The 20,255-nt window shown below is 42.4% G+C and overlaps 3 protein-coding genes across 4 annotated transcripts in view; all 3 read left to right on the forward strand.

The window, feature by feature from the left end:
* The window catches only part of atp6v1ba (ATPase, H+ transporting, lysosomal, V1 subunit B, member a), a 38,659-nt gene extending 19,552 nt beyond the window's left edge, over positions 1-19,107 (forward strand). Inside the window, exons 6-14 of the mRNA XM_052081099.1 lie at positions 596-735; positions 6,569-6,670; positions 7,837-7,934; positions 8,053-8,176; positions 15,542-15,692; positions 16,392-16,474; positions 16,560-16,664; positions 17,532-17,661; positions 18,225-19,107. Coding sequence (XP_051937059.1) covers positions 596-735; positions 6,569-6,670; positions 7,837-7,934; positions 8,053-8,176; positions 15,542-15,692; positions 16,392-16,474; positions 16,560-16,664; positions 17,532-17,661; positions 18,225-18,367 — 1,076 coding nt within the window. The 3' untranslated portion in view covers positions 18,368-19,107. The remainder of the gene's footprint in view (positions 1-595; positions 736-6,568; positions 6,671-7,836; positions 7,935-8,052; positions 8,177-15,541; positions 15,693-16,391; positions 16,475-16,559; positions 16,665-17,531; positions 17,662-18,224) is intronic.
* vax1 (ventral anterior homeobox 1) overlaps positions 1-20,255 on the forward strand; it is a 95,542-nt gene that overhangs the window by 42,151 nt on the left and 33,136 nt on the right. Inside the window, exon 4 of one of the 2 annotated variants that reach the window (XR_007964997.1) lies at positions 8,707-8,716. The exons of the other annotated variant lie outside the window; for it this stretch is intronic. The gene's annotated coding sequence lies outside the window, so the exon portion shown is untranslated. Of the gene's footprint in view, positions 1-8,706; positions 8,717-20,255 lie in introns of those variants that run through there. 2 annotated transcript variants of the gene reach the window in all.
* shtn1 (shootin 1) overlaps positions 19,672-20,255 on the forward strand; it is a 34,328-nt gene continuing 33,744 nt past the window's right edge. Inside the window, exon 1 of the mRNA XM_052081103.1 lies at positions 19,672-19,891. Within this exon, the coding sequence (XP_051937063.1) occupies positions 19,837-19,891 (55 nt within the window). The 5' untranslated portion in view covers positions 19,672-19,836. The remainder of the gene's footprint in view (positions 19,892-20,255) is intronic.

Genomic DNA, 20,255 nt, shown 5'->3' on the forward strand with positions numbered 1-20,255 from the left:
GGTCGACAAATCTGGTAAGTCAGTTAAAATCATATATATATAAAATGTGATATATATCTCCAAATATTAAAGGCAACTCATTATACTATTAGTATTACTAGATCTTTATCTATCAGATAGTAAGCAATCTGGTCGAGTGTATCAGTACAACGCGACGTAACAAGTTTGAGACTTGAACGTTAATAGTAATTACTAGAGATGAATTTCTTTAAAAAAAATCAAAACATGTTTAAATCGCAGAACTGAATCGCATTACTTTCCATTCTTATCAGGAGTAAGAAATAAAAAAGTAGAAATTTTACTTTCAATTTTTGTCAGAATTTTGTTCACGAATATCGCCAGAATGCACCACAGCCATCCATTTTTTTCAGACATTTTCCAAGGGGGGCATACCCCCAGACGCCCCAAGCAAGAATTCGCACCTTCGGTGATCGCATTTGTATTTTCAGGAAATTTCAGGAAAGTCCACATTCATCTCCTCATATGGTGTTATCACTTTGCACCGTACTAAACTGTGGATACTGTCTGCACCATGTGACCAAGCGTGCCTCTGTTATAGAGCAAATTAAAGCAAAGCTGTGTGTTTACTATCCAGGTCAGCCTATCAACCCTCAGTGCCGCATCTACCCTGAAGAAATGATCCAGACTGGCATCTCTGCTATTGATGGCATGAACAGTATTGCCAGAGGACAGAAGATCCCCATTTTCTCTGCCGCTGGGTTACCCCACAATGAAGTGAGACCACATGTACACTTGTAGGCTGTTTATTAGTCTTCCCTTAAAACTGTGCCCCTCAGTCATTGTGTTACAAAGGAAGAAATAATTATTTCCCACCCCCGCACTCTGACCCATGACTATAGATCTCCACGATTTGAGGACAGCTTTAAAGAAAGAAAACACCCCAATGTTCAAACTTGAACCTGACAAAAATAATTCTAAATACAATTTCCGAGAAATTAAGTACAGTGTAATGCAAATCAGGTGTTGTGGCCAAATTATTTCAAACAAAGTCTTTGAACTTGCGTGGGCAAAACGTACGGTACAACTGAATAATTTCAAATAGGAATGGGTACCACATTTGAACTGGTTCTTTTCCGATGCTCATTACCTGGAAATCGATCACAAGTAATTTGCACTCAGTGATATTCTTCTGAATGAATAAGCTGTGAGGAGAGGAGTTTGTCATAATTCGCGTCTGCAATTGAGCTGGCCAAGTTGGAAGAAAAAAAAATGAAAAGAAAAAGTAAAAGAGAGGAAAATGGAAAAAAAAGGTGGTTTTGCGTGACACTTAGTGACGCAAAACTTAGACTGGTGGGTGCGGTGCATTTGATTGTTGAAATCTCCAGCCTTCTTCGAAGGTGCACTAGAGAGTTCTGTGTGCCTGGTTTGGCCGACAAGTTTCTTGGGTTGGCAGCAGAGCACGAGTGTAGTCTCTGCTGATCTGACCTGATTTTAGGATGGTTTTGTCCATGCGAGGCAAACACACAAGGCCAGAGAACACTGGGCGCACCATCAAAGAGGGAGAAAAAAAATTGTTGAAAGAAAGGCACATGGCGGCTTGGGAAAAAGGGGAACCCAAAGCCTCGTGCACGTGGCCAAAAGATGCCTGTCATCTGCCCAACGGAAAAAAACAGCAATTGAGAGAGACAAAAGAGGAAGCAGGAACAAAAGAGAAGAAGAAGGAATGAGGAAATGGCTTCGACTTTTATAGGCTGCGAGTTCAAACCAGGCCTCTTACGCAGTCTCATGTGGGGCTAGGGAGGATTTGCCAAACCCATCAAATGATTAAAATTTGAAACACAAGTGAAGTTAATCATGGCTACATATTTGATGGTTTATTGTAAAATTATACTTAGTGCATAATAAAGTGAATATAAATATGTTCAATCAATCAAATAATACTGAAGAAAATAACACACTATAACTCAAAGCAGTAACTCCTTTCCTCCTTAATTAATCTAGATAATGCCAGTTGAGGAACATGAGACGTGGAACGAAGCATCAAACATACTTTTGGTATCTTGTAACGTTATATTTTTCTCAAACTTGCATGCACATGAAAGTTTTTTAATCATCTGTTCACGAACCAAAAAAAAAAAATCAACTTTTGCTGTGCCCTCGAGAGTCACTTGACGGGAACGCGAACATCTTGAGATGGGGGGGGGGGTGGTCTTCATCCTCCCTTAGACAGAAAACTTTTTTTGAGCAAATAATCATTAACTTTGAATTTTATGGCTGCAAAACGTTAGGATAGGGTCATGTTTACCACTGTGCGGCATAATTTCTTTTAGGGAAATTTAGTAAACATTTGGGAATTGAGGACACCATTTGTAGGAAGTGGAATTCTCTCCCATTCATCCTTTATGTACAGCTTCAGCTGTTCAACTGTCTGGGGTTTCCGTTGTCGTATTGTACCCTTTATAAATAATCGTACATTTTCAATGGGAGTCAGGTCTGGACTGCAGGCAGCCCAATCTAGTACCCATAGTCCTTTATTATGAAGCCGCGCTGTTGTAACACATGCAGGATGTGGTTTTGCATTGTCCTGCTGAAATAAACTGGCAGGTTCATGTCAAAGACATTGCTTCGATGGCAGCATAGGTATCCCCAAAATCTGCATGTACCTTTCAGCGTTTATGGTGCCTTCATTGATGTGTACGTTAACATAGTTTTCTGAACTGTTCCTGAGCTCATGTGGTGATTATCCTAAAATGCATTTGTCCTTTTTTGATGCAGTGCAGGCTGAACCCTGCCCCATCTTTGTTAGTGAATGAGCAATTCAGGGAATCTCCTTCATACCCAATTATGGCACCCACCTATTCTCAGTTAACCAGTTTTTGTTTTTATTTATTTTTAACATAGTGTACCAACTTCACTGGAATTGGTTTTGTATTATCCACAGCGATCCACAACTTTTTTCATTTAAAGTAAAGCAGTAATTTTAGGGGACGGGAATAGAATAGAAACAAATATTTTGGTTGCCATTATTGCATTAAATACAGCTTTACAAAGATAGGATATTGGAAATGGAAGCAAGGTATTCAGTGCTATTTTTTGGGCAGTGTTTGGCTTAGTTTGCCACACATTCCACAGAGCCAGAATGTCCTTGGTCTTTGAGAATAACATGTATTATTTTATTTGAAGCTGTTCCAATTAAGTGCAAAATTGCTACAAACTTGATTGCTCACGAAACTAGATGTATTAGCCAGGTGCACCCAGGAATGTCTCTGCCAAAAATGACTGCAAAGTTAATTTAGCAAGATCTGGGAAGGCTACATCCATACAGATTAATTAGGCACGCACAATGGGATTTTTCAAACCAGAGACAAATTGCGATGATGAGTTTGCATATCATAGTAGTTCGCCCTAGGGCTAAATTATTGATGTTCTTCTATGTCACGTAAAACAAAACTTCTTCCAACCCTGCATTTTCTCACATCTGGATCATTTGATTTGAGCTTAGCTGTGACATTTCGTGCTCCCGGAGTAGTTTTTTGGGTTTGTTGTCCCAAGTTTTATGTGCAGCGGGATGAGCAGATGCATCCAAATGAAACAAAACATGGCTTTATGTGGTTGCCAATCTACTCAAAATTCTCGGAGCGATTGATTTGTTATGCCCTTACTTCGTAAGATGTTTGTCACTTCCTGCTAAAACTTGATCTTTTGGGATCTTAAAAAGATATTGCAATCTAAATAGATCACGCACAACACACCTGTCAACAGTGTACCGGATGTGTAACCTCAAACACACAATTTAGCACCCACTATTTGGTACTTTCCTGCCAGAAGGTGGCCACCGGCAGTAATAGACCAAAAGTATTTGTCAACCGCCAAAAGAAAGTCAACACGATTAGGAAACAGGAATTTGGTGCCAGTCAAATGCTCTAATATTAATATACAGTAACATCTTAATATACGTTGCAGAGCCAGCCAAAGTATGAAAAAAGTGTACCGGTAACTTAATAGTCTGAAAAATACAGTACTTCCATTCCAATGCATTTGGTGTATCATTACTATTCTGTTAAATTTTAAGGTATATAAAGTAAAAAAACAAAGTATCAAAGGTAAATAAATCTGTAACAGCGAGAACACAATAGCATCGGTTTCTTTAATTATTATTGAATTATAAGCACCAATGCAGCTGTCATCCCTAATATCATTAGCACTTGATAAGTGTCTGATCAAAAGGGCCCTACTGTAGAATCGGTCAAACAAACACGGCTTGTGTCGCCCTCATAATGATGACCCACTTGTCGTGCCATCTGGATGGTGTGAAAACCTGGCTGGTTATTTAATTAAGTACAGGTCACATAGGTCATTCATGTGGGGGGTTTGCTCTACATGGACCAGGTGCCTACTCCCAGGGTGCATTGAGGTGTCGGGCCGGATCAACACACATTAAGCGAAAAGCATGAAATTCCTCTTCACTCGTGCAACACTCCTTCGACAAAGGAGTGGCAGGCTACTTACTCTTGACTTTCTACTCCAGTGGTCTCAAACACCACACCTGCCGTAAACGGCAATTGCACACGGTTCATTCACGAGTGTGGAAATTGATTTCATAGGTTTCCAGGTCTTGAAGATGGGTGGAAATATTCATGTTTGCAAGACTCTTACTACAGATCTATTTGGTAATACAAAAAAAAGTGTAAAAAATAATTCGGATTGATCCTGTGGTTACACCCCCCCAGGCGCTTGGAAATACTGGTACAATGTTTGTGTGAGAGTGCAGTGTTATTACATGACTCTGATTGGCTTCAGAAATGACATCAGTGTACGGTATCAGCTGATAATGAACATCGCAAGTATCAGTAGTTTCAAAAAAGTATGACTATTTTCTGGATTATTAATTGCTCCAAAATATAAATCGCACCAGTCATAAAATGTATAATAAAGAATAAAAAAACAAATATAAGTCAAATTTTTGGCGGAAATTTATTTGATAAAATTCAACACCATGAACATACATGCCATCTTAAAAGCCAGTTTAAAATAAAAATGAAATAGAAAAGAACAGGCTGAATAAGTCTACGATATGCTAACGTTACGTGACACGTAAACAACAAATTTAGAAGGTGCCTGGTATGTTCACGTAACATATTAAGAGTTATTCAGATAACTATGGCGTAAAGAACTTGCTAACAAGTTGACCAAACCATCAATGTCACTCTAAATCACTTTATCCAATGAAATCTTCATCCTCAGTGTCAGTGTATAACAACTCCGCCAACTCTGGAGGTAGAGGTAGAAGTTGTGGCGCTTCCTCTTCTATGTCATTATATCAGACTCATCAGCAAATTTTCAACACAGGCCTAGAACGCCTTCTTGTGGTTTTATATGAAAATAATGTGAAATTATATAATAATGTGTTCATAATTTCACTCATAAACTGCTCCATGGTATAAGTTGCACCCCCCCCCCCCCCCCCGGTCAAACTATGAAAAAAAAAAGTGATTTATAGTGTGGAAAACGCAGTATATCATTTCAAATTAAAGCACAGGTCCATGTGAAGTACTCAGAGGACAACAATTTGCAAATTTAAAACAATGAGTGATTTACTCATTCACATTATTTGGTGATCACAACACCTCTGATGACGGGAATGGTGCTGAAGAATTGAATGAAAAATTTAGCGTCAGAAACGGCACGGTGGGATAGCTGTAAGATTTAAATCAACTTGCAGGTGAGGAGCATGCAATTAACTGAAAGGAAAATAACCAAATACGTGATTCAGTCGTAGAAACACTTTCTACAAACTGAAGACTTGAGCGTTGATCTTTGGAATGATGCCCTGTGACAATGTTATTCCACCGTCCAGTCAATAAAGACTGCCAAGAGTACAGTATTACAGGCTTTGAAACCTTGCATCAATCATCGCTTATAAATATAACTAATGTGTGATAATAAATGCAGATTTTAACATCTTGTCCGAGGTTGTTATTTAACACTCTCAAACACGAAAATGTATTTGCTGGTCTACTGAAAAGCATTCACATTTCATTAAGAAAGTTATGGGAATTGGAAGAATATTTCTTATTCAAGGACTCAGGTCTTTCGAGGGATGAAAAATATTTTAGTAAAACTCAGAAATGATGAATTGGTTTCATTTTTGTTAGCCAGTGATGTATGAGTGGGTTAATGCCCTTCGAGGTATACAGTTACCAGGGATTAATGGACTGCGCACACACCAGGGTTCTCGGCTGTGCGTCATTTCACACCTCCACGCCGTCTATTGGTTCCTGGTAGCTAATTGTACCCCTCGTTTGGCATTAACTCTGACGTTTGCAATGTTTGACATGATGATATTAAGAATCAAAATAAAGCGCATCTACTTACTCATGTCACAAATTATGATTTCATACAGCTAAGTCTGGAAAATATGGTGCCTAATCATTTATTTTACATTCTAATCATATTTTTGTTTTATAGGGCCCCCCCCCACCCCAAAGTTAGTCCATACATATTAGAGTACCTGTGACTCAGCTTTGTACACAAGTTGTAATATTTGATTTTGGAAAGAATTGTTAATAATTTGTGCGCTCTAAACCCATTTACTGTCTCTGTTAAGATTGCAGCCCAGATCTGTCGGCAAGCCGGCTTGGTGCAGAAATCCAAGGATGTGATGGACTACAGCTCGGAAAACTTTGCCATTGTGTTTGCAGCCATGGGGGTAAGCAGGGAAATTCAAGCATCCATCCGAGGTGTTTTTTCTGTTGTGCACATCTGTGATGCTAATCCACCTCTTAACCCTGAAATGACAGGCAGCCTCCTTTTTTCTCACCCTGCTTTTCAGTCTTTTATTCATTAGGTGATTTAACCTTTGTCGTTCTTGTTACTTCTGCACCTCTGAGCATATCCTCCTGCCATGTAGAGGTTACTAATTCAAGAGACCCTTAACACTGTCATCCTGGCAGTATCAAATTCTCTCCCCTTCAGCGTCCCCTCCTGCATAGCTTTTGTGACAGGTTTGACCTTTACCAAACTCCCAATTTGCTTCACTTGCTGAATACTTTCAACCCCCACTTGACTAAGTCACATCCTACTGGGATTATTTCAACAGGGGAGTTTGCAAATAACCTCAACAGAAGTTGAAGAGGTTACAGTTACACTTCTTTTGAGGTGGGGGAATCCAAAGAAATGCTTCCTTGACTGCAGAACACCTTATTTTAATCTCATTCATCAGAGGTTTCCATGTTTCCTGAATTGTGACATGTCACATTTTTCCTGACCGAATGTCGTGTATGATGAATTAGTCGAAAACAAACTGCTGCTTCGACTTAATCCACCAACGAATGGCACTGTCTATCATTAAACAAATAATTGAAGGCTTGACATGTGCCGCATAGTATAAGATCATGTAACCACCATTGTATGATTTGCTGATGTTAATATTACTATGTTAAATCCGGTATTATGAGACATTCTCTGAGCAGTTCGCTGTTTTTTATATATATTTTTTTTGTAAAATTTGCAGCCCGTTTACACAAATAAAAAAATACATTTGTTTTTGTTGCATATTTCGCTTTGCTGTCAGTTGATACTTTTCAAAAAAGGAGTAGAGATTTTATTTATTCATCAATTTAGGCATTGGCTTCCAAATGATGGCTTAGGGGCCATTTGTTGCCCACCATTCATGTTTAAGCAGCCCATAGAATCTCCTAAAAGTACCAAAAAAACCCCAAATTATAATTATTTATATTATATTACAAATTATAATTTTTTGGGGGGCTGGGGGCTCTTAAAGTGATGATTTTAGAGGTACGAGTCTTCCACCTGATGACAGCAATTTCAGTTATGGAGTGTCACCGACATAATGTTTCTACATCTCTCCCCCAGGTCAACATGGAAACTGCTCGTTTCTTCAAATCTGATTTTGAAGAAAATGGTTCAATGGATAATGTTTGCCTTTTCTTGAATCTGGCCAATGATCCCACGTAAGATTCACTCAGACCTGATTGGATTGGATTTCCTCTCTTCATATTAGTGGTTTGTACAATGAAACATTACATGGGCTCTTAAACTTTTTTTCCCCTCTTTTCTGTGACCAATTAGGATTGAACGTATCATTACTCCTCGCCTGGCATTGACTACAGCAGAATATCTGGCCTACCAGTGTGAGAAACACGTCCTGGTCATCCTCACCGATATGAGTTCCTATGCTGAGGCTCTGAGAGAGGTAACAGAACTACACCACCTCACTAATACCGTATGCTGAATTTATTGTTTATGTTGCTGAATTTGTAGTCTTAATTCATTGTTTGATATAGAGCCGTTAAAGACACGTGAAGCAAAAGTAATGCTATATATCAGAGGGACAGCCCTGCCAAATGACAAAAAAATTGATAAATATCATGAAGCATATTAAAATGAGGCATGAAAATCATGACAAGTCAAGCAGTTGTCTTTGTTCTCTTACTTAAGGCGTGTCCACTGAATGTGCTGAAATCACGCCCCATCCAAACGTTAACTGTCAATCAAAGTACCACTGCTGTAGGTAGCTCTTGTATGCTTGGACGATAAAAACGGTAAGAGAGCTTACATTATGTGATACCATTTTAGTAGCCTCACCTTCAAAATTTAATAACTTTCCACTTCAATCCTAAAATAAGTGACTTGTTTTTTGTATTCCTAAAATAAGTGACTTTTTCAGACCAAAATGACAAATCTTGATACAAAGTGTGAATCCGCTTCAGTGCTGCGGTCGAGAGAGATCGGAGAGTGAGAGAGCAAGAGAGAAGCAGGTTAAACGAGCAATGTTCAAATTTTTGTTTTCTGTCGTTGGAGAAGGAAGACTCTCTCCCCTTCCCCGCTCAAAGCAAACCCATGAACAAACTCATGTCAGACAGGTGGGGCAATATGATGTTTTGTGTTTGGTCTGAGCACAAGTTCTTCAACAGTGGGGGAGTGGCACCTCATGCTCGAGGCCCAAGTGCGTCACTCAGCTCTGTTTTACTAGGCCCGCAAAATCAGGAGAACAGAAATGGTGAAAAACTATTTTACGCAATATCTCCACCATTAACTACTACATCCATCCATCCATCCATCTACCGCTTATCCGGGGCCGGGTCGCGGGGGCAACACCTTTAGCAGGGAAGCCCAGACTTCCCTCTCCCTAGCTACTTCTTCCAGCTCTCCCCGGGGGATCCCGAGTCGTTCCCAGGCAAGCTGGGTGACAGTCTCTCCGGCGTGTCCTGGGTCTTCCTCGGGGTCTCCTTGCGGTGGGACATGACCGGAACACCTCACCGGGGAGGCGCTCAGGAGGCATCCGAATCAGATGCCCAAGCCACCTCATCTGGCTCCTCTCGATGTGGAGGAGAAGCGGCTCGACTCTGAGCCCCTCCCGGATGACTGAGCTTCTCACCTTATCTCTAAGGGAGAGCCCGGACACCCTGCGGAGAAAACTCTTTTCAGCCGCTTGTATCCGGGATCTCGTTCTTTCGGTCACGACCCATAGCTCGTGATCATAGGTGAGGGTTGGGACGTAGATCGACCGGTAAATTGAGAGCTTCGCCCTTTGGCTCAGCTCCTTCTTCACCACGACAGACCGATACAACGTCCGCATCACAGCAGACGCTGCACCGATCCGCCTGTCGATCTCCCGCTCCCTCCTACCCCCACTCGTGAACAAGATACTTGAACTCCTCCACTTAAGGTAAGATCTCCTCCCTGACCCGGAGGGGGCACTCCACCCTTTTCCGACTGAGGACCATGGTTTCAGATTTGGAGGTGCTGATTTTCATCCCAACCGCTTCCACTCGGCTGCGAAACGCTCCAGTGAGAGTTGGAGAGCCCCGTTTGAAGGAGCCAACAGCACCACATCATCTGCAAAAAAAAGGGATGCAATACTGAGGCCCCCAAAACGGACCCCCTCAACGCTTCGGCTGCGCCTAGAAATTCTGTCCATAAAGGTTATGAACAGAATCTGCAACATAGGGCAGCCTTGGCGCAGTCCTACCCCCACTGGAAACGATTCCGACTTACTGCCGGCAATGCGAACCAAACTCTGACATCGGTGGTATAGTGACCGAACAGCCCGTATCAGGGGGTTCGGTACTCCATAACCACGAAGCACCGCCCACAGAACTCCCCGAGGGACACGGGCAAACGCCTTTTCCAAGTCCACAAAACACATGTAGACTGGTTGGGCGAATTCTCACATACCCTCAAGGACCCTGCTAAGGGTGTAGAGCTGGTCCACTGTTCCACGGCCAGGACGAAAACCACACTGCTCCTCCTCAATCTGAGGCTTGACTTCCTGACGGACCCTCCTCTCCAGCACCCCTGAATAGACCTTACCAGGGAGGCTGAGGAGTGTGATCCCTTACCACCCCGGTCTGCCAATCCAGAGGCACTCTCCCTGTTGACCACGCGATGTTGCAGAGGCGTGTCAACCAGGACAGCCCCACAACATCCAGAGCCTTGAGGAACTCCGGGCGGATCTCATCCACCCCTGGGGCCTTGCCACCGAGGAGCTTTTTAACCACATCGGTGACTTCAGCCACAGAGATAGGAGAGCCCACCTCAGAGTCCCCGGGCTCTGCTTCCTCCAAGGAAGACGTGTTGGTGGAGTTGAGGAGGTCTTCGAAGTACTCTGCCCACCGGTTCACAACGTCCCGAGTCGAAGTCAGCAGCGCCCCATCCCCACTGTACACAGTGTTAGTGGTGCACTGCTTCCCCCTCCTGAGACGTCGGATGGTGGACCAGAATTTCCTCGAAGCCGTCCGGAAGTCGGCTTCCATGGCCTCACCGAACTCTTCCCACGCTCTGGTTTTTGCCTCGGCGACCACCGAAGCCGCGGTCCGCTTGGCCAGTCGATACCCGTCAGCTGCCTCTGGGGTCCCATAGGCCATAAAGGCTCGATAGGACTCCTTCTTCAGCTTGACGGCATCCCTTACTGCTGGTGTCCACCAGCGAGTACGGGGATTGCCGCCACGACAGGTACCAACCACCTTACGGCCACAACTCGGATTGGCCGCCTCAACAATAGAGGCACGGAACATGGTCCACTCGGGCTCAATGTCCCCCGCCTCCTCCGGAACATGGGAAAAGCTCTGTCGGAGGTGGGAGTTGAAACTCCTTCTGACAGGGGATTCCGGCAGACGCTCCCAACAAACCCTTACTATACGTTTGGGTCTGCCAGGACGGACGGGCATCTTCCCCCACCATCAGTTGACAGCTCCGCTCCTCTCTTCACCCGAGTGTCCATAACATGCGGCCGCAAATCCGATGATACAACTACAAAGTCGATCATCGAACTGCGGCCTAGGGTGTCCTGGTGCCAAGTGCACATATGGACACCCTTATGTTTGAACAAGGTGTTCGTTATGGACAATCCGTGACGAGCACAGAAGTCCAATAACAAAACACCACTCGGGTTCTGATCGGGGGGGCCGTTCCTCCCAATCACGCCCCTCCAGGTATCACTGTCATTGTCCACGTGAGCATTGAAGTCCCCCAGCAGAACAAGGGAGTCCCCAGCAGGAGTACTCTCCAGCACACCCTCCAAGGACTCCAAAAAGGGTGGGTATGCTGAGCTGCTGTTTGGTGCATATGCACAAACAACAGTCAGGACCCGTCCACCCACCCGAAGGCGGAGGGAGGCAACCCTCTCGTCTACCGGTGTGAACCCCAATGTACAGGCACTGAGCCGGGGGGCAATGAGTATGCCCACACCTGCTCTGCGCCTCTCACCGTGAGGAACTCCAGAGTGGAAGAGAGTCCAACCCCTCTCGAGAGAACTGGTACCAGAACCCAGGCTGTGTGTGGAGGCAAGTCCGACTATATCCAGTCGGAAATTCTCTGCCTCACACACCAGCTCGGGCTCCTTCCCTGCCAGAGAGGTGACATTCCATGTCCCAAGAGCTAGCTTCTGCAGCCGATGATCGGACCGCCAGGGTCCCCGCCTTTGGCTGCCGCCTAGCTCACATTGCACCCGACCCCTTTGGCCCCTCTCATGGGTGGTGAGCCCATGGGAAGGGGGACCCACGTTGCCTCTTCGGGCTGTGCCCGGCCACGCCCCATGGGTGTAGGCCCGGCCACCAGGCGCCTGCCAACGAGCCCCACCTCCAGGCCTGGCTCCAGAGGGGGGGCCCCGGTGACCCGCGTCCGGGCAAGGGAAACCTAGATCCATTTATTTCAATCATCATTGGGGTCTTTGAGCCGTGCTTTGTCTGGCCCCTCACCTAGAACCTGTTTGCCATGGGTGACCCTGCCAGGGGCATAAAGCCCCAGACAACTTAGCTTCTAGGATCATTGGGACACACAAACCCCTCCACCACGGTAAGGTGACGACTCACGGAGGGGCTACTACATCCAATCTTTGCATATCCCAGTTTTCAATTGTCTTCAGACACGTACAGTAAAGCCGATCTATAATTTCACCTTACCTGGATTGTATTACCGGTATTTGGTGCGGTGTTCTCATTTGTTGAAAAAATTGTTCAAACAGGCCAGTTGGTCTTACTCTTTTGTAGTGCAGCCCCCGCCTACTACTAGATTAAGCTGTGATGGATATGCTTTCAGCAACTGTCTCAAAACCCTAATTTTGGATTTGCAAAATAAACCTGGAAAACTGTTTACAGTTTACCAAGGTCAATAGGAACATATATGAGCTACAGAACGTGACTTTGTTGCGATACAAGTGTTAGCAATCAAATTCCCCAAAATGTGTTGTTCAGCAATGGAAAACCGGTCAAAGGTTGTGGATAGGCCAGATTAGGCCAGCATGCCCTATTTTGCAGAGAGGTGCAATTACCACCAAACAGCAACCTCTGGGGTTCATTTGAGAACTCCAGCAAAATTGCAGTTTGTATTAGTCACTATAAGATGCTTTATTTTGAGCTCTCAACGGGGATATTTGTATCTTTACTTTTGACTGTATTCGGTAAAAGGGCAACTAACATATTTCCAGCACTATAAAGCATACCTAAAAGCATTCAATTTTCTCAAAAGCCGACAGTGCGCTCTATAATCCAATGTGCCTAATATAAAAAGACTGTAATTCTCTTTATATTGCCAATTGAGTTGTTTCCCTGTTATTGTTCCAATGGCATCTTGTCGTGATTATTGTTATTATTGGGAATCCATTGTAACCTATAAGGATTCTGCCCGACACCAATTGACAGGTGCACTTGCCAACACACTCAAACGGACAACTACTTTATGAGCCCTGCACATCCATTATGAAGCGAAGATAATAACAAAAGCATAGTTAACTACTGACTAAACCAAGCAAAAAGTAGACAAGCAAGACTTCTCAGGATATTTAGCGTGAACACATGGAGAAACAAGCAACGTGCATGAGAAAAACCACAAAGGTAAACGAGAGAGCCCTGAAAGCAAGCTACCATGTCGCTGAACTTGTGGCTGAATAAAAAAAGTAGCAGAGCAATTTATACTTGCCGCCTGCAAAGCCATTGTAAATGAGATGTTCAAACCCACTATTGTAGCTTCTATTCCATGCTTCTTCGAATGCAGTGCGCCCTATAAATGAAAACAGTTTTACAATAGGCCATTCATTGAAGGTGCACCTTATAATCCGAAGTGCCTTATAATGCAGAAAATATGGTACTCTTAATGCACTCACTCAGTGAGCAAAATTGGTGTGGCCCTGCTCTGGGCCAGACACTGCAAGTACACTCGGCCCACATACCTCAATGAATGACAGTCCTTTAGTGGCCCATATCTGGGATCCACAATGTGAGCCACATAAGGCCCATATCTGAGCCAAATTGTATAACCATATCTGGCCCTACATCCCCGAGCTTCCTCTTACAATAATATTTAACACAATCCCATTCCCACCCACCAACAAGCAGCACGGTACATGTTTTCTTCTCTCACACTGTTTCACACCCTTTTTTTTGGCACAATAATGTTGTCAATTTCTCAAAACTGACAGGGGCAAGTATAGAAAGTGGATGGGGAAAAAAAATTGACGTGATTGTAAACAAACATTGTGTGTATTTCATAGGCAGAAAATCATTTGCTGTCAATGAGCGACTGAAGTCAACCGGCTGAGAAACATTTCTTAAATTAAAGCTGCAAGTCTACACTACAGTTACTGTTGCAGGGTCAAGTGATGCCAATTTTTTAAAGCACAGGCAAATAATCGGAGGGCACATGTTGCCATTCTGTTGGTTGACCTCGTAAAAAAAAAAGAACCCCCCGCCCTCAAAAGACTTTATTTTATTTTTTTTATTCCAAAGTCAAGTGAATTCAAAGCAAAGGGGAATGTAAATCCAAGCCATTTATTGCCAGAGTTACAGGTTGATGTTGGGGAATAGGGCTAAATACATGTGTCAATTGAAGACTCAACCTTTCCACGGCTGAATAGGAATCTGCTATTTTTCTCAAGGCTCTTTTTATGTGCTGAACTACATGTCAAGCAATTCGCCTCTTAGCTGTGTAGACGACATGGGTCAAGGTTGGGTTAATCACAAATGCAACATTAAAACCTGGAATTCTGCTACGAGTGTATTGAAAAGCAAACTGCACAACATAAAAGCATTATGATGGGGATACAAAAGGGTGAATAGCAAGGATCTGACTTTCCAAGAAGCAGCCAAAGAAAGAAAAGAGAAGGTTTAACAGAGAAAAAAAAGCAGGATGTAGCAGGAGCTTGTAAAGCTTGGCTGTTGATAAAGGTCAGATGGTTCCAACTAAAAAGAGACGCTTAATTTTCCCTATTTTATAGAGTTATTGTTCTACTAATATTTCACCTCTAAAATTAAGTTGAACATTTTAAGATGAGAAAATATGTTACTATTTTTGGTTACTTGAAATTTATGTTGGACATCCATGAGTGGATGCGTCATTCCACCCCGCTAACTGCCTCATACCAGCACGACAGTGTGCACTTGCCAATTAATCAAAGAATGGGGAAGGCAACGCAATACTTCGTTTTAAGACAGCAAAACAACTTGGGGTACTGCATGTTTTTGTTCCAATAGCAATTATGTTGTAGCAAAGAGCTGATTACCTCCTGTTGATTTGTCCACAGAAAATCATGTGTCCAATACTGATGGCGCCCCCTGAGTGGCTGCCTCTCCAGCAGCTCATATCCCTGTTTATGTTTGTTGTTGTTGTTTTTTTTTCTCTTCTTCTTTCTACATACATTCTTGCTGCTGGAGGCTGTAAATTTCCCCATTGTCCCCATTGTGGGACAAATAAAGCATATCTTATCTTATCTTAACCATGATAATTCCAGCTACATGCTAATTCCGTTAGCATCTGCTGATAAAATTTCTTTGATTTTGCTGCTGTTGTGGAGCAACGACGCATGGAGCAGTATGGTACTTTCTCACATCTGCGGGATCACATCTAACTAAAAACAGGCAAACCTTTCTTAGTTCAATGCAACCTTCAGGTTATTCAGTAACTCAACCTGGAACCTTACTGGCGCTGCAGTCATCTTGAGAATTTCCCATTACATTTCATTTTGTCTTTCTGGCCTTGGGACTAAAATGTAGTGGTCTGAAATTGGAAAATTGTTTTCATGTGGCCTTCTTACTTCCCACCTACCCTTTTATCCACACTGTAGGTGTCTGCTGCCAGAGAAGAGGTGCCTGGCCGCCGAGGTTTCCCCGGTTACATGTACACTGACTTGGCCACCATTTATGAACGTGCTGGGCGAGTTGAGGGCAGGAATGGCTCGATCACCCAGATCCCCATTCTCACAATGCCCAATGACGGTAAGAATCGCAGTCCTTCAACAAAGCCCGATATTCTTTATGGGCAATCTCACCGGAATATTGGTTCCTGTCCATTGATTGAAAATGTCAGACAATATGGAGGACCCCACCCCCATTTACAGCTATTATACGTTTCACTCTTCTGGGAATCATTTCTAGAAGGGTCTGGTGGAGTGTGTCTGCGGATATCTTTGGCCATTCAGTTTTTTTGGGTGAGGGTCACAATCATTTTCCCTAGAAAGTCGATGTCATGTGGGTTGCTCGTTTTGGCAATTGAACCAATGATCTGTCATCGCACAAAAAAAAGGTAAGCATTAGAAATGGGCTTACAGGCTATCGCTGATGCCTGAAGTTACCATAGCAACCGCATCATGTAGTGCACACTCATACCCCATTACAGCATTGCAAGTGGGGGAGTGTGTTAACCTTTACTTGAACACTGCTGGTTTTCCTAGCGATTCTCAGGCGCTTGATTTGGAGTGAAGGTGGTAGAAATGGCTGCTAGAAAGGTGATTTATGCACTTTTATGTTCTAAATTTGGCTTTGTTGAAAAGCCAGCTCTGAAATGATTTTCGAACCCGTTTTTTAAGTCTTCATTTCACTATGAACGGGAAATTAACACAATAAAATGTCTAGCTTGTTCATTTATTCCATTGTTGAAACATAAATAAATGATCTCTTCTCCCCCCTTCCCGGTAGACATCACCCATCCGATTCCTGATCTGACGGGATACATCACTGAGGGTCAGGTGTATGTGGACAGGCAGCTGCACAACCGTCAGGTCGGTTGGCCAGATGCCCTGAAGTCAGTGTTTTTCAACTGTAATCAAATTTCTTTCATTCATCTTCCAAATATGCTTGTTTCAGATTTACCCACCCATCAATGTTTTGCCCTCTTTGTCCCGTCTGATGAAGTCAGCCATTGGAGAGGGTATGACCAGGAAGGACCACGCTGATGTCTCAAACCAGCTGGTAACACAAGTTCATTTGTACTGTAATTTTCGGATTATAGGTCGCTTTGCAGTACGGGTCGCACCAGCCATAAAATGCTAAATAAATAAGAAAAAGAAACATATACAAGTTGCACTGGAGCATAAGTATAAATTTATTTGAACAAATCCAACATCAAGGACATGTCACCTTGAAAGGCAAATAAAAATACAAAAAGAAAAAATAAATGATGAAAATAATATGATAATATGCAAAATAATGAAATCTTCATCCTCTGTCACTTTTAATAAACAACTCTGCTTACTCCGGAGGTAGAATATGCGGCGTTTCCTCTTCTACTTGGCTTATGTCAGACTTATTGACTCATCGACATAGGCGGAGAGCGCCCGCTTACTGTTTAACGTGAAAATCGCCTGTAAAATAATATAATAATGTTTTAATAAGTATAAATCGCCCCACCAGTCAAACTATGACAAAAACTGTGACTTATAAGTAAAAATAAGTAAAATACATTAGTCTAGTTTACAATAGTCTTTTTCTAAGTCTAGTAACATTTCAGGGACGAGCATCATCTTGAGGAAAAAAATACATATACATACAGGGGTATGTTGGGTTTTTTTGGTGTGCATTTCGTTGCTAACTAAACCTTGCTTGACAGACAACTCTTGCTGTATTATACAGCTCGGTAATTTTGTTGCTTTTTCCTTGGTTCTTTCCAGTCCCGAGAAATCGTTTCAAAAGATTTAAAGAGTGGGCTCAAGCTCTGAGTTAAAACATGAGAAGGAATTGACAGCATACTTGTTTTCTTTTCCTTCATAAACACATTCTAGTCCTTTTTTCCGCAGTCTGATAACTTTGAACTCTTTTCATATCCTCGACCATTTTTAGTATGCCTGCTATGCTATCGGAAAGGATGTTCAGGCTATGAAGGCTGTTGTGGGAGAAGAAGCCCTCACTTCTGATGACCTGCTCTACCTTGAGTTTCTACAGAAATTTGAGAAGAACTTCATTGCCCAGGGTGAGTGGGTTCTGAACAAATGAAGCCCCTACTTAAGGTGTTCTGTTCATGCGTTAAGAACCGTGGTAATACGGCAGTAAACGTTGAATTACTTGTATTTTTTTCCTGACATACACCTGTATATTTTTTTTAACATCTATAAAGTCTACAAAAACGTTCTTCTGAAAATGTCTTTTACCTTCGGTTACGAATCCTGGTGTTATCCTGTATAGAAAACGTACATCTCCTTATTGCTCAAACATTTTCCACATGGACATCCATTTCTGTACATACACATAATAAGCAAATAACAATTTTCTGCAAAATTGAAACGGGATAAGAGCTTTGATGTTTGAACATTTTTTTCATGGAGACAGGGTTGGTTACTGAGAGACTCATCATACATTTTGTGTGATGAAAGCTCGGCAATACGACTGGAAAATGTAGGTTGGGCATCCATGCCTTCGGAGGAAGAATGAAAACATGTACTCACACCATCTTACCTGACCCCCACCCCACCTGTTTGACTCTTTTTAGCTATACAGTTTTAATGTGTGGCATTTTGACATTTCTGTGTGACTCAGGCCCATACGACAACAGGACGGTGTACGAAACCTTGGACATCGGCTGGCAGCTGCTCCGAATCTTCCCTAAGGAAATGCTGAAGAGGATTCCTCAGAGCACGTTGGCCGAATTTTATCCCAGGGAGTCTGCTGCTCGACACTGAGGCGCCAAAAATGAATTTTGTGGTTCTTTGTCATCTCATCTTACAACCATCCTCCTCCCTCTATGATGCCAGCAGTCTTCTCCCTTCTCCATTGTAGCATGGCGATGAATGTTGTTGAGCACCCCTGATCCCAAAGCTTACTTCCTTGCCCCAAAGTCACCTTCCATGATACCTATGTCCCTAAAATACCCTTCTCTCGCAACACAAGATCACAGTAGTAAATTGATGTCTGTGTACTGTTAGTGTATCCTTCTGCAAAGTATGTGGTATATGAAAAGTATCTGTGGTTGTATTTATGACAAAGAAATGTGATCATATCAGTAAACCTTTAGTCAAGCCCGTATTTCATATGTTACTGTTGGATTTGCCACATTAAAAAAAAAAAATTATGTACTGTCCACTGTCACAAAGCATTTCTCGTTGAAGAATGTTCCATATGTGATTTAAGCTGAATGGTATCCTCAGCACTGATTCATCAATCAAATGAACACTCAAAGCCATCAGTGTGAACCGTATTCATGAAAGGCAGGTGGTAGTCATGCTGTACTTCAACTCTCTTGGGCCCTCATACTAACTATATCGTGGATGTTTACATTGTTAGTGTTTTGTTGTTTGGTTTGTGTTCTAAACGTATAAGTATATTGAACATTCCTAGTAGTCAGAAAAATCAATTATTTGTTGTGCAATCACAATGGTTTTTTTGAGTTGGTGAACAGAAATAAATTAAATTATGAGTACAATTTATCTCCATCCTTTGCTGATCTATGGAAACCTCAGCATGTTAGCCCTTTTTCCACATTGCTTTATACTGTTTCCCCATTTTATCACCTCAATTCTTTGGTAGTTGAAGCCAAACCTCGTTTGCATTTTATGGGACAAAATTGGCTTTTTTTAAACACAGAAAATACTTTTGCCTCTGTGTTGAATATATCCAGCTGACTGACTCAGCCAATGAAGCTGATTTTTTTTTAACTCATACGCTGCCAGCCCTCTTAGTTAACATGCATTGACATGTATATCACTGTCAAAGACAGTGAATTAAGGCACAGCCCTACCAAATTTCTCTCAAAAATGTAGATTTTTTTTCATGTGATCTATCGCGACTTGATGAATTATTGGATGTTCATTTACCCTGTGCAGCCAAAACTTAATGTTTGAGTTTCACTTTCTGAATTAAACGAAATGGAACATTTCTTCACAGCTAGTAGCTTGAGAATCACACTTTAATCAATACGTTTGCTTAAATGGTGATATCCTTTATTTGTCCATCGTGGGACAAATAAAGGATATATTATCTTACTTGTTGCATTAAACACTAGTATGTTGTGTGCTTGCGCATGCGTGTTTGTGTGTGTGTGAAATACTGACAATACTTTGAACTGCGGCGCTCGTGCGTGGACTAGATTGTGCCACTGATTGAAAGTGTACATTTGTGTCACGACGTTCACTTACTGCTAGATAAAAGACGTATGGCTTCCGAAGAGTTTGATAAAAAGAACACCATTGCCGAATTGACAAACCAAGGTAGGCGTGTCAAATAGTTTACGCTTTTGAGAAAAAAAACCTATTTTGTATAGCACCTCGCAAAGTCTCTTGCTTAAATCGTATCCTGACGTTGTTGATGACAAAAACTACTTCAGCTTACACATTTGTGTCCATTATATGATTATATGTGCGTACTGTGTGTTGCTTTTACATTCCTAAAAGGAGAACCGGCTTGAGGAGTTTTTCTGCAACATACTGTACTTTGGAATGAGAGTCCACCTTGTGACATTCAGTATGCGCTTGGCCTGTGAAAATAATCATTTACAAGCCTGAAACGCAATTACAGGGGCATTTGAACTTAACTAAGAATACCTTTTTCAAATGAATTACAATGTATTCAACA

Source organism: Hippocampus zosterae, chromosome 11, assembly GCF_025434085.1.
Source record: "Hippocampus zosterae strain Florida chromosome 11, ASM2543408v3, whole genome shotgun sequence".
In the NCBI taxonomy this organism is placed as follows: domain Eukaryota; kingdom Metazoa; phylum Chordata; class Actinopteri; order Syngnathiformes; family Syngnathidae; genus Hippocampus; species Hippocampus zosterae.